General features: G+C 40.1%; 1 protein-coding gene across 2 annotated transcripts in view; it reads left to right on the top strand.

The window, feature by feature from the left end:
- TBCD (tubulin folding cofactor D) overlaps nt 1-13861 on the top strand; it is a 111761-nt gene that overhangs the window by 57322 nt on the left and 40578 nt on the right. For both annotated transcript variants that reach the window (XM_021535835.4, XM_021535834.3), the window contains exons 16-22: nt 137-166; nt 3386-3471; nt 7036-7116; nt 7841-7914; nt 8746-8863; nt 9678-9738; nt 11091-11113. In XM_021535835.4, the coding sequence (XP_021391510.2) occupies nt 137-166; nt 3386-3471; nt 7036-7116; nt 7841-7914; nt 8746-8863; nt 9678-9738; nt 11091-11113 (473 nt within the window). The remainder of the gene's footprint in view (nt 1-136; nt 167-3385; nt 3472-7035; nt 7117-7840; nt 7915-8745; nt 8864-9677; nt 9739-11090; nt 11114-13861) is intronic.

Raw genomic sequence — 13861 nt, 5'->3', positions numbered from 1 at the left:
TACTGACAGAGTTTACTTTATTTAAAACAGAAAAGCCATGGGTCATTTATATTGTTGTGTGTTTTGAATTCATCATCTGGTGTTTATCAAAAAGCAAACCTGACTCATTTTGGTGTGTTTGTTCTCTGTTCCTCAGGCTGCCTTCCAGGAGAATGTTGGGAGACAGGTATGGTGACTTCCCTGCATCTTCATTCATTTGTGCCTCCAAGGTTACTGTAAGCATGGAGTACCTAAAATCAAAATTAGACACCCTGGCTTTGGAAAAAATGAGTGAAAGAATGTCACAAAATAATTGTTTTCATTATGAGCAGCAAGTTCTTGTGGAATGTTTTTCTGAGGTGTGAGTTTTATTTTAGTATTCCAGTTTGGGAAGAAAATTAGCTTATTGGTAATTTTCAGTTTTGCTTCAGAAGAGCAAAACCAGCATTTGAGCTGCTCCTTGTACAGCCTGGAAACTACAGTGCTTTTAAAGCAGGAAAAGTGCAGGTTTTTTATTTGGTTTTTTTTTTTTTCTTCCCATTGATTTTCTAGTTTTCAGTAGAATCAGACCAACTGAAGTGGGCTGTGCTATCATTGATGTAGTTGGTGGTTCCACAGTAAACAAGGCTTCAGAGTCTTCAACTCAATTTTTGAGCTTGTCTCCTGATATTTTGAGAAATCTGGTACTTATGGAGGTACCCAAGTCCTGTTGTGGTAGGTTCCTATGTAACAGCAACATTTAAGTAGCTAAAATCCTCAAGACAACTTTTGATTTTCAGACTTGGAGGAGAAGCAAATAGGGTAGAGCCTTGGATTTGCTGGTTTCTCACCAGGAATTAATAAAGCTGAATATACAAGTAAGAGAGAGAGAAGGTGTGGGGTGGAATGGTTCAGTCAGTGTGTTCTGTGAACAGAGCAGGCCATGTGAGCATGGTTAAAGCAATTTTGTTATCAATAAGCTGCTCTTTCAGGGACCTTAGCTGAAATGCTGAGAGCATTCCTGAAAATCTCTGTGTTCTGAGCCAGAATTTTATTCCTTTAGAACTCTGGCTGTTAAACCATCTCTTCATGTTCAGTGTGCATTTCTGGACAGAAGTAAGTTAATAGAAAGAAAGGGTGCAAGAAGACTGGGAAGAAGAGAGGAGGGATTTTTGGTGACCTGACCCAGCTGGGTCTGTGCTAAACAGAAGCCAGGGTGACTCCTCCTGGGTCTGCAGTTCCTGCCCTGGGGAGGTTGGGCATCACACAGCAGCCCAGCCCTGTGTGAGGTGCAAGGTAAATAACACTTTAGCCTGACTTAGCTCCAGGGGAGAGAGGGCTCCTGGCTGCTGCAGGTTTAGAAGTGCTTCCATCTAGCAAAATATCCATGTCTTTTTAATTTCTGAATCAGTCCATGCTAGTTAACAGCCAGAAAGGTTCCTTACAGACTCTGCTTTGACCCACAACTCAAATGTGTCATCACATGATGATGATTTCAGCCTCTGTGTTGGCACATCAGCAGTGAAGCAGTGACTTTTCATGGCATGGAGGATCTGTCAGGCTCCAGCTGGTTTCTGCAGAAGGTCAGAAGTTTTACTTGCTGAACCATTCTGTGGTGCCTAGGAAAGTGGTTAATGAGTAGATCCACCCTCTGGAGTCCACAGGGTGTTGAAAGAGACACCCTTTCTCTGAATTGGAAGGAGGTGAAACATATTCTCCACCTGAGGTAATAATGCTGATACTAAATAGGTGCAGAAAAAGGTTGCCCTCATTTGTTCCCTGGCTCCTGCCTCCTTCAGGTTTGTAATTCCACATGTCCCAAATCCAGAACTTGCTGATGGCCACAGAAAAAGCCATTTTAAGCATGCCACTTACACTGTGTGTCAGTGGAAGCTTTGAAAAATATGAAGAATTTTTTTGAGCATAAATCATGAGAAATGCACGTAACTCTAATAACACCAGCTTCTATAATTGAGAAGTTTGCAGTGTTCTGAGAGAACAGAAGCTGTTGGGTGTTCCTGGCTCTGACCTCTGTGTTCCTGAAGTCAGGAATGATGCTGTCTCACTGACAGGCTGGGTGGCACCGTGCCCTATGTGAGATGGCATCCAACTGGCACACTCACAGCTGGGGAACAAACAGCAAGGTCCAGCTGGCAGCTAGAACTCAAATTGTTGGCTGAGATTTCCCTTATGAAGTGTGCATCTTTATATCTATCATGGTGTGTGTTGCTCTTTGGCCTTGCATCATACTGAGGTGTTTCTCATGTCCATTTTTGCCCCTAATCAGGGCATGAGGCTTTTGGACAGAGCACTCATTTTACCTTTGAGTTACCAAGACTTGCAGGCTTGGATAAGCCATAAATACTCTGTCTGTCCTTGGTCCAGTCAGATTTCAGGCCTTGTTTTTTGGAATTCTGCTTCTCAGAGCAGGACCTTGGCAGCAGCTGGCAGCTCCCTCTGCTTCCAGGATTAACTGCTTCAGTGATTCTCTCTGATGGAGAGATATTTCCCACTAGTTTTGCATGGCTGGATCCTGATGTGGAAGGGATGAGTGAGCTGTAAACAAACCTGCATCTCATCCCAAACCTGTACTTCCAGGGAGCCTCATTGTTTTAATACCCTCTGAGTGTCCCTTTTGGAAGTGAGTGGAGCCAGTGTCAGCTGGCTCTTTTCCATTTGTTTTTCATCGTGGCTCATGGCTGCTGTGCTGCCTCTGCTGATGCTCTGTTAAAGCAGCCAGAGCCAATAAAATTCTGAATATCTGAATTGGATTGCTCACATACAGAAATGCAGATTTCTAAGTGGAAATCTCAGAAAGATAACTTATCTTCTAGAAATGGACTGGTTTGAGAAGTGATGGCAGAAGTGGGCGCCTTCAGTAGGATTCAGTGTTTCAGGCTTTGCTGGGAACCAGTGTTCATTTTAAAACCAAACCAACCCCATTTTTTAGTTCATTAATGAGTCATAAAATAGAAGTGTAAGTAGAAACCGCCATGTACTCTACATGTGATGCACCTTTTGGTGCCTAAATCTCTAATTCTATATTTCATCAAACTCACCTTGTGCCTTCACATAAACTAGAAACTTGTTTATGTTTATCTAAATCCTTCCAGAGGAATCATCTTTTGGGTATATACATAGTCATGCATTAGCCAAATATATATTTTGGTATGACTGGGAGGTGTGAAGGGAGCTGTTGCATAGGTTATTGCCTCCTGCCATTTGCTTGTTTATCATTGACTCAGAAGCAAAGTGAGGTATTTTGCTGTTTATATATTCAATATCCTTTATGTCTCTAGTACAAGTGATTTTACTATAAATTAAATTGTATTTCTTCAGTGCTTGGGAGAGTAGCAGGAGATTTGTTTTCAATCATGTTGCCTTTTTTGAATGTATTATGCATTTTAAAGCAATATTTTGTTTGTAGGGCACTTTCCCCCATGGCATTGACATTCTGACTGCAGCTGATTATTTTGCTGTTGGTAACAGAGTTAACTGTTACTTGACTATAAGGTAAGTTTCCAGTTACTAATTTTCCTAAATATGGGGTACCTAATGAAATTCTTATCTGATTGCCTCACCTTACTGAACATTGTCTAATACTGATGGGTTTCGGTAAATCAAAATTGTTGTTTTATTTTTTTGATGCCTGATTATCATGTTTGAGACAGAGTGAAAACATTGCCATGATTTCCTTGGCTAAGAGGTGTCACAAAACTGTCTAAGGTGCTCAAGGCTGGACAAGATGAAGAAGTTTGGGGAGCTGTAATCAAAGGAGAGGCTCTTACCATGGCAGACAGACTCTGATGCTTGGGGAAAAAATCAGGTTATATATAGTAGTACAAAACCACAGAGTTTCAGAAATACCACTGAAAAGCTGGCCACAGCATGCAGTGATGTTTGAAAAACCCCAACTGATCTCTGCAGTACAGTCTGCAAAGAGCAGGTGGGAAATACCCAAACTGGGGTGGTGTGGGTATAAACCTGGAATACAGAGTCAGCTCTGGAAACACAGAGCTGCTGACATCAGGGGAGTTGGGAGCCAAAGTGGATGGCCAGAAGGAGCAGAATATTGCATTTCCTCACGAGGAAATGACGAAGAGCAAGGGCTGGTTCTGGCTGGAGCTGTGTGAGACAGTCTGTGTCCAGAGCCAGGGTGGGGAGAGCAGCCCAGCAGCACCCACGGGTGAGTCAGGAGACAGGGCAGGACATTGCCCTGGGGCTGCTCAGGAGCCCAGGCTCAGGAAGGTTTGGGCAGGTGATGTCCTTGGGGAGCAGAAACAGCAGACAGCTACGTGGTGGTTCATGCTCCACTGCCAAATTTGTGATTTCCACTTGTTGTAGTTGAGACAGAGACAATCCAAAGCAGCACACTCCATTTTCAGAAGGCTTCAAACTGTTTTTATTATAGCATGTATGCTTTTTATACATTCTGACAAAGCTCATAAGTTTACACTTTACTCATTGGTCAGGAAAGACAACCAAAGTGCTCATTGGAACAGGCAGTTGCAGGTTTCTTTTATTTATCCTTCTTTCTTTCTTGGCTTCTATGTCAACAACCTTGGTAGAAAATTCTTCCAGGGTGAGCATGGATCCTCTTATCCACCTTCTCTATGGCTCACTGTAAAACCTCTTCCACATCCACTGAGAGATTTTTAAGATAATTCATACTGGAACCCTCTGTCTTCACCTTGACTGGTTTTTTATGGCTCTGTCCACATCTGTATTGTCTCTTTTGTGCAGAATCATTTCACTCTGTTCATAGCTTCACCTTTTACCCACTGTAGCCCTCCTGGGGAAGGGACAAAGCAGGTTTTATTTTCTCTCTTCTATAATTCTGGCTTGCAGACCGATTATGTTCTTCTGACTTTTCAAGAGCTGAGTTGATAATTCAAATTTTTTTTACTTTAATTGTGATTTTCAGAGTTTTTGTACAAGTGCGACTTACCTAACTGAAAATATTTCACTTAGGTAAGTAGCACTCGTATGAATCAAAGTATTTTGATTTCTTTCTTTAAACTGTTCAGAAAGAGGAATAAATTTGTAAATCTTTCTATAAATAGCCTTATGCACTTAGAAGCTTAATTCTCTGAAGCATCTTCAGTGCCATTAATCAAACTATTTTTTGTAAAATGTTTGCTATCTCATTTACTCTATTGCTTCCAAAAAACTACACTGCTCTTCAAGCAGGCTGTCATTATTCAGGTTAATACTTAAGTTACTTGGTGATTTCCTTATTTTTTCCTGACTAATATTACAGGAAAAGACACACAAGTACATATTTGGCTACTCAGAAAACAAGTACCATGATAATGTTGAGCAATAAAAGGTAATTAAAAAAAAAAGTCAATTTCTACAGCTCAATTTGGTTCATAGATGATGATGATGTCCCAATAAAGGGCAGTGTCATGTATGTTTACAAATATTTTTGTGTGTGTGTGTATGAATAGTTGTTTAGAGCCTTTCAAATCTAAATATTTTAATGCAGGTTTTTCACAATGGGTGCTCTTCTTGCTGATGGTATTTAGAGGATTCAGCTCAAATATCATAATACATATCTGAGGATGGAAGGTCGAGGAAATGCATTTAATATGAGCTGGCAGTAAAGAGATTATGTGATTCCAGGAGTTCTGAGCTTGGTACAAGCAGAGTTAAGGAAAAAGCTGCTTAACTGAGTGGGGTACAGGAATCTAAGCAGCACCATCATCAGGAAATACAGAATTTATGCAAGGCTGCTTTCATTAAATTCTCAGTAGGGCACAGAAGATAAGGACTGTAGTTAAAGATAGTTACAAACTAAAACTAAAAGTGGGATTTAGCTACACCTGTGACCCTAGAGTTTGATTTTTAGCTGGGCAAGGAAGTTAAATTAAAATGGTTGGCAAGAGAGGTGCGTGCTAAAACTGGGACTCAAAAAAGCAACTACAAAGAAGAGAGGAGAGCTCAGGCATGGCAGGGGAAACGTGTCTGTTATTGTGGGCTCCTGCAGAGCAGGGAAAGGACCTAGAGATATGAATTTTATATTTATTTATCTTATATTCTATTATATATTTTATATATCCTTTTATATCTGTGCTGGCATCAACAACAATTTGAACCAAGTGTCAAATCCTTCTCTAGGCTCAGTTAAGGATGCTTCTTTTTCCAGTGTTGGTTCAAGTAACTGAGGTCTGGCTGTGGATTTAAGGATTCCCTCTCTGATGAATTCCATAGATATCAGGACGGGAACATGTGGCAGTATTTGGTTTTTCTCTTTGTTTGCTTCTGATTGCACAGAGGTGTATCAGTGGAACACCATTATAGCTGCAAAGTTAATCACTCAAAAGATCTGGAAAGGTGAAATGAAGGTAATCCATGAGTCCCTTTGTGCCCTTCTGGCACAAACAGTCCTGCTGATTGTTGGGCTTCCCAAGGTGATTTAACACTCATCAGATGCACTGAAAAAACATTTCACTTCACTTGTGTTAACCTTGGCTTTCCATAGCTGATGCCTCTGAAGATTGGAAGTGTGGCTGTGAGTTAGGCAATGCTGTTCCTTCCACCTCACACCTGAGCTCTGCAGCTTCCACTGCTTTTGTCACAATTCACTTTCTGCATATGTTTGGTTTTTAGAAAGGACAAATGGAAAGCCCCTTTTCCATTTTGGACCAATTTATTTATGGAGATGTAACACATTTCTGCAATTTATTTCTCCTCTGTCTTGTAGCTGATATCAGTGATGTGTTTCTCCAATCTGAAATAATTATTCAAGTTAATCTACACATCTGGATTTTCTGGAATGTAACAATGGGATTGAATGTCAAGCTTCTTGTATATAGAGCAGGTTTTAGAAACAATCTGAAAGCTTTACAGAAGTGATTTTAAGTTTTTTCAATAATTCAGAATATTTGCTATCCTCTCATTCAGCTGTTATGTTCTTCAGGAGAAGGCATATTTGAGTTAATTTTTACTTGGCTTAAAACCAGAGCATTTGAACCTTTGGAACAGACTGTGCTAAAATGCACACAAATATTGGTTCTGCACTTTCTGTCTCTGGACTATATTTCTAATCTATATCTGTTTTTTTTTCTTTTTCAGCGTGTATATTGCTGGTTTTCCTGAGTATACACAGCCAATGATAGATCACTTAGTTAACATGAAGATCAACCACTGGGATAGGTAAGTTCATAAAATCTAATTATTAATATCCAGGAGTTGACTGTTCTGCATAGTTTTTCCTGGTTTTGTAGATTATTTTTGTACATTTTACTCATACCTGGCTTTACAGCAGCATTTAACTGAAGGGAACTGGGAAAGTAGTAGGTGATATCATCTGTTCCTCCCAAGCAGAATGTCACTTAAGCAGGTTTATGAATTTTGTCTTTTGGCCATGACCTCAATCTGTTAATAGATTAATAAAACCCATTAATATGGTATATAGTGTATGTGAGGGGTAAACACTGTCACCATACAATTATCCTAATTAAAGCAGATTTCATGCATAGAGATGGTGCTTACTCACAATTCAGTGTTCATGGAGACTGAAATGTGTACATATCACACAAGTGAGATTCTATCAGTGCTGAGCATCGTTTGCATCATGAGAAATAATCACAGTTTACTGCACTGTCCCTGCCAGTGCCCAGAAGGAGCCCTCAGGTTCCACCAGCCCCACTGGTGTTTTTCCCTGTCTCTTTGGGCTATTTCCCTTCACTGGAAGCTGTCTGTGTGGCTGCTCTTTGCTTTTGTTGTTTTTTTTGCAGGGGGAAGCATAGGATGGACAGAGAGTATTGTAATTCTGAATATTTGTTTTGGTTGGGGGCAGAAGTCCCTTCCTCAGGTTATTTTTTTTTAACACATTGCTTCTGCTGACTTGCTAACCCCCAGAAATGCTTTCTTACAGTGTTATTCGAGAACTTTCCACCAAAGCTCTTCATAACATCACTCCCCAGGCCCCTGAGTACATGGCAAACGTGGGTAGGTACCAGCTGAGCTCTGCCCAGCCAGGCTGAGCTTAGGCAGGACAAACCTACAAAGAACTAATAAATCTACTTAATAAAAATTAAGATTTCCTCTGCCACTTAATACATGAGGCTTTACTGGCTTTTAGGTTTTATACAGAAATTATAAATTACTGTCAGGTTGGGGTTTTTTTGAGGCATTTGATAGCTGGCTGCACTGGACTCTGCTGGTTCCGAGGTGAATGAAGGGGTGCAGCTGTGTGGGAACAGCTCCAGCAGCTACCCCTCAAATTCCCAGCTCTTGCTTTGATGTTGTAAAGGGTGGGGGATCTGTTTTGTCTTGTCCAGCCTGACACCTGCAGAAGAATTCCTTTCTGACTGTGTGTGTAACCAGATATTTCTTAGCATGAGCCCAGGGTCCTTTGCTGAGCCCATTGCAGATCCTGAGGTCTGGAAAATCCAGATTTTTCATGTGGCTGAAGGCAGTGCCCAAGCCCAGAGGAGCTGCAGTGCAGACCTTGCCTGGGCTCCTGTCGTGGTCCAGGGCGATGCCACTTCCCATGGAAATAAAATCCCACCCCCTGCCTGCTCAGCCAGCTCAGTGCCCAATAGCAATGTTGTTTATTTGCTCCAGCCAGGGAGGTGGTTGGGAGTATAAAACATCTCAGTGTGGTTTGTCAGAATTTAATTCATTAAAACTTGTTTGTCACAAATTTGCCAGGATACTTGACTTTACAGAAATGCTTTTCCAGTGTTCTTTCTAGGCAGGCAAAATTACATTTAGAGCTGTGATCTGCCACTGTGCTTTGTTTAAAAAATAATAAATTAATTATTTAATCTCTTTCAGTTTTGCCAAGACTTCTGCCTTTATCAGTGGGCTCAGATCTGCACACACGCCATGGGGCAATCCTTGCCTGTGCTGAGATCACCCATGCTCTGTGTAAACTGGCACAAGAGAATAATAGGTATTAATGCAACATTATCTAGACTATAAATTTTCCTTTCATGTCTGGTCTATTAAAAGCTTCCTGAGTATAATTATGGAAATCTTCATCTCACTGAACTGGGTTTCCATTGAGTTTTTGTCTGTTTTTATGAGTGATGCTGAGCTTTCACGTTTTAGTCAGTGATTTAAGACTTCAGCCTTAAATTCATAATTAGGAATGAGAGATCATTTGCTGCCTTACGTGGAGAATTGAACGTGATCAGTTAAATGCAGATTAATTCCTCTTTCCCTGTAAGTGTTCTGCCTTCCTGGGTAGGAACAGTTTTGTCTTCAGGGTTGGAGAAAAACCTCAAGTAGCTCATTGAGTTGCACTGATTATGAATGCTGCTCCAGGTATATATAAAGGTATATCTGTATATTTGCACACACATTTGCCAGCAGTGTCCATCAAAAGAATTTCTGTTCAAGGTCAATAAAAACAGATCATTTTTAGTAGCTGGAAGTACTTGAAATAGATGGAAAAATCACAGAAGTGTTGGAGTCTAAAAATACAGCTGAGCTGAGAAGGGTTATCAGTGTATTGGCAATTATAATGTTTCAGGAAGTGACTCCGATTTTTTTATAAGCCTTTTGAAATAGTTTTCTGTATGACAAGGAAAGAATTTCTGTTGTTATGTTTGCTGAACTATTTAAAAATAAATATTGCATGTTTCTCTGGAGCATATTTGAAAATCAAATTATGTTTTTTTGTTTGAAAGTACAATGACATTATGGAAAAAATAGTTACAGCATGATGAGGAAATCTGTATTAAAAATTTTGTATACTTTTACAGATCTGTCACATACTTTTTCACTGAAAAATCATTGGAGGGGCTCAAGCAAATTCACCAAGAGGTTTGTAGCCAGCATAAATCTATTTTTAACCTGGAATGCTGCATGATTTTTAACACAGATTTACAATGAAGGCAGTTGTTCTCCACCTTCCTCAGCCCTGTGTCAAGAGTGAGCCTTGTCCTGGTGGTTGGACACCCCCAGACCCTGGGCCAGGAGTTTGTCCTGGACCCTGTGTCTTACACAGTGACACTGGGGGCTCTTCTGCCTCTTGCTAAACCCCCAGCTCTGATGCTGAAATTACATTTCTGAAATGCCTCAGGGGGTTGTTTGCTTCCTTTTCCCTCTTTTTGCTCCCCCTTTATCCTCCTGAGTGGCCTTGGGGTAACTGTGCTCAGGGGACATTTGGTGAACCCATTCCTTGTCCCTGCATCCATAATTAATCCATCATAACATCCATAATGTTTGTAGCCCTCAAAAGTCATATTCTACATTTCAACTGATGCATTGTCTGTATCTCTGCCTATGCTAAATTAAACTTGTCCTGCTCAGGGGCACTTCCAGATACTTCTGTGGAGATAATTTTGCTTTATTTGTCCCTTTCATGTTCAGTCATCCCATGTTGTTGGGTTTTTCAGCACGGAACAGACAATACTCCAGACAATATTCAGGCTCCTGCTGTTCCTGCAGGATCTGATGTGCTGGCAGACTTCACCCTTCACCCACCAAAGCCCACAGGTGCCTGTTTAATTCTGGGCACAGCTCAGAGCTGCTGCCACAGGTTGAAAAATCACCTTTGTCCTCCTTTAACTTTCTCATGTTGAAATGCCTGAAAGCTTGGTCAGCACATCTCTGCATTTACAGTGGCCTTAAATTGTGATGCAGTTGCATAAACTCTCAATTTTAAATAATCTGGGTTTTTTTGGCTTTTACTACATAGAAATATTATAATCTCTGATTTTTTTTACAGTGGCTTGATGTAACATTAAGAATGAAGTACAATTTTTCAGTCACATTTAAGCCTTTGGTTAAATTTTTTCTATTAAATCTGTAGTTTCCAAAGTTATTTTCAGTGGTCAGACAAGCAGTCTATCATCATCTTAAAAGGGCCAGTGGTGGAAGACAAATCTGTTTTAAAAAGCCAAACTGGCTTCCAGGGTATTTGCAGGAGCAGCTTGAGTTTGGAATTCAGGAAATTAGTGTTTTACAAATGTGTTATGTTGTTTTTGTTTTGAAAACAAAGTTCAAATGGATAGAGAAGTTGTTTTAAAGAGGTTTTCCCTTTGAATATTATTTTTTAAATTAACTGAAGTTTTGCACAGCTCACAGTATATGGCATTGCATGTGAGGGAAAAAATGAAAACACTTGGATCAAACAAACTCAATTAAAATAGGTGTTTCTTTTTTCCCCCCAGCTTTGCAGTCGTCAGTTGTACAGGTAAGAAAAAGATGCAAACCCATCATTTTTCATCTTGGATAATCTCAGTTAAAAGGAATGAAACCAGGATCTTTTCCCCTTTTCCTTGTCCCCTTTTCCTTGTCCCCTTTTCCTTGTCCCCTTTTCCTTGTCCCCTTTTCCTTGTCCCCTTTTCCTTGTCCCCTTTTCCTTGTCCCCTTTTCCTTGTCCCCTTTTCCTTGTCCCCTTTTCCTTGTCCCCTTTTCCTTGTCCCCTTTTCCTTGTCCCCTTTTCCTTGTCCCCTTTTCCTTGTCCCCTTTTCCTTGTCCCCTTTTCCTTGTCCCCTTTTCCTTGTCCCCTTTTCCTTGTCCCCTTTTCCTTGTCCCCTTTTCCTTGTCCCCTTTTCCTTGTCCCCTTTTCCTTGTCCCCTTTTCCTTGTCCCCTTTTCCTTGTCCCCTTTTCCTTGTCCCCTTTTCCTTGTCCCCTTTTCCTTGTCCCCTTTTCCTTCTCCCCTTTTCCTTCTCCCCTTTTCCTTCTCCCCTTTTCCTTCCTCCCTTTTTTCCCTTTTTTCCCCCTTTTCCTCCTGTCAGCTTCTCTCTGACTTCCAGAATTCCTTTCTCCATCCTGTGTGACAAACAGGACAGGAGCGTTGCAAAAGGTTCAGGGCAATTTTTCAACTCTTGCGACAAAGAAAATGTAAATGAGTTTTCACTAAGGTGTTTTTAATTTCCTATTTGTTGAAGCTTCCAGGAAATTAAGGGATATTGCTTAAGGAGCTGTTAAGTAAATGTGAATTAAAACTGGTGTGTGACTTCAGAGTTTGCTAATAAATTTAAGGAAATCAAATAATAATGACTTGTATTCCCTAATAGCTGTATATGCAAGTGAGGGTTTTTCTTCTTTTAACTGATACTTTTTGTCATTTTTAGTTCACTTCTTCACACGTGCCTTACCTGAAACCAGTAAACCTGAGCTAGTTTTTTTATGTAATTATTAATTATGGGTTAAACATTTTTATGCAAGTATTTTTAATCATGAAGCTTTCTGAAAAAAAAAGATAAAATTTACTTCTTGAGGGGTCATTTAGAGAAATGTGACACTTGGAGTGAGTTGGGCTGGAATAGGCTTAGTGCTGATACTGTATATTCATGTCTTTGTGGGTGGCTCTCTTGGCTTCCATAAATTCTTTAATGTCAGGGTGGAGCTTGGGTGTAATTTGTTTTTGTCATAATGTGCACTTCTTGCACTTAATGGTATTTATAAGATGCCTACAGAAATGTTTTTGTTCTAGATAAGAGTTCCAATGAACTCCAAGCAGGATTGATTCACTGCTGTTTGCTCTCATTCTTAGCTGTGACAGAGATGTCTGCCCTGATCCATATTGTAAAACAGCAGTGTGCACAAAATATTTTAAAATGGGACAAGAAAAATAAACTAGGTTATAAAAACAAACCAACAATTTGAGTGTTGCTGGGCAAGCATTTAGTGGAACAAGCCAAACTTGTTTCTTGATGAGTAATTATTGCACATAATATTCCAAAGATTTCCATTTGAGAAATTGCTACTGGGAATTTTCAGTGTTAACAACATCTTGGAGGAATGTTGAAAACCTGTGTTTTTTATTTGTATTTAAAGTTTTTAAACTGTACTAACAAATAGCATCTGGCCACATGTCTCAGCTGTTTATTAGATATTTTGCTTTTACTTCTGGCCACTAAATAGCCTTGTCAGGGACTGCAGGGATTTTAATGCTTTGATCAAGCTAGGGAATTTTTTGTCCTCTGAGAAAGGGAAAAGGAAATAAAGTGTAGAAATGCTGGATTTTGGGGGTTTTAAAATATTTTTTTACAAAGTTGCAATTTATAAATTTTTAGCTGGAAAATGGGTCATGAGTTTCTTGGTTGTCTGATTCTGTTGAATCCCTAAGGAGCTCAAGTCAAACAAGAGAAAACCAAAGAGCTGTAATGGAGACATTCAGAGAGCTGCTCTAGCATCTTCCTTTTTTTAGCAATTCTTGCACCATCTTTACCCTGATTTTGAAAAATGACCATGAATTATCCTTTATTCAGTCCTGTTTTGAGTTCTACTGCAGCCAGTCTCAGTTTTGAATATACTCGAAGCACTCAAATTTATTTATGCTGATTGTAGAAAATCCCATCTTCTCCCATATTACCAATTTTTTTTTAAAATACAAGTATTTTTCTGTCCTCCTGCAGAAGTCCTTTCTGGGTTTACCATAGTACAAAGGAGCCTGCAAGTCCAGGCACATCAGAGTGTACTTCCTGCCATTAGCCTGGATCCTGACACATCTGATGCACTGGTTTGTCTGGAGGAGCTGGTTGCTTTCAGCATTTGCATGTGCACTTCCAGCTGTGGGTTGTGCAGGAGTTGCTGGGTTTCTGTGTGGGGGTTACACCAAGGCATATGCAAACCATGCCCTGTAGAGCATCTGCCTCTTGTGCCTGTTTAGGGCTGTGCAGGTTATAAAGTTACAAAAATTGTGCTGTGTTTTATTTGTTTTAAATGGTGTTTTTATGTATAAAAACCTAAGATGAAAACTTGTGGCATCTGTTGCCTTCAACTGTGTTACCTGGGTTAGGAAATCACTCGGCTGGTTTAAACACAGTCAGTAGTCAGCCTGATTTCCATTCTGCTTCCACTGCACCAGCATGGTTAGTAGCTGTTTTTTTGGGTTTTTTCTGTAGCAGATTCATTGCTGTTCTGCATCTAAGACCTTGGACTCATTTTCAAAACTCCTTCTCTCAAAGAACAAATGATAGGAAAGAGGAA

Source organism: Lonchura striata, chromosome 18 (assembly GCF_050655825.1).
Source record: "Lonchura striata isolate lonStrDom1 chromosome 18, ASM5065582v1, whole genome shotgun sequence".
Classification (NCBI taxonomy): Eukaryota; Metazoa; Chordata; class Aves; order Passeriformes; family Estrildidae; genus Lonchura; species Lonchura striata.
The sequence above is the reverse complement of the archived record's forward strand: the minus strand, read 5'-3'. Positions and strand labels throughout refer to the sequence as shown.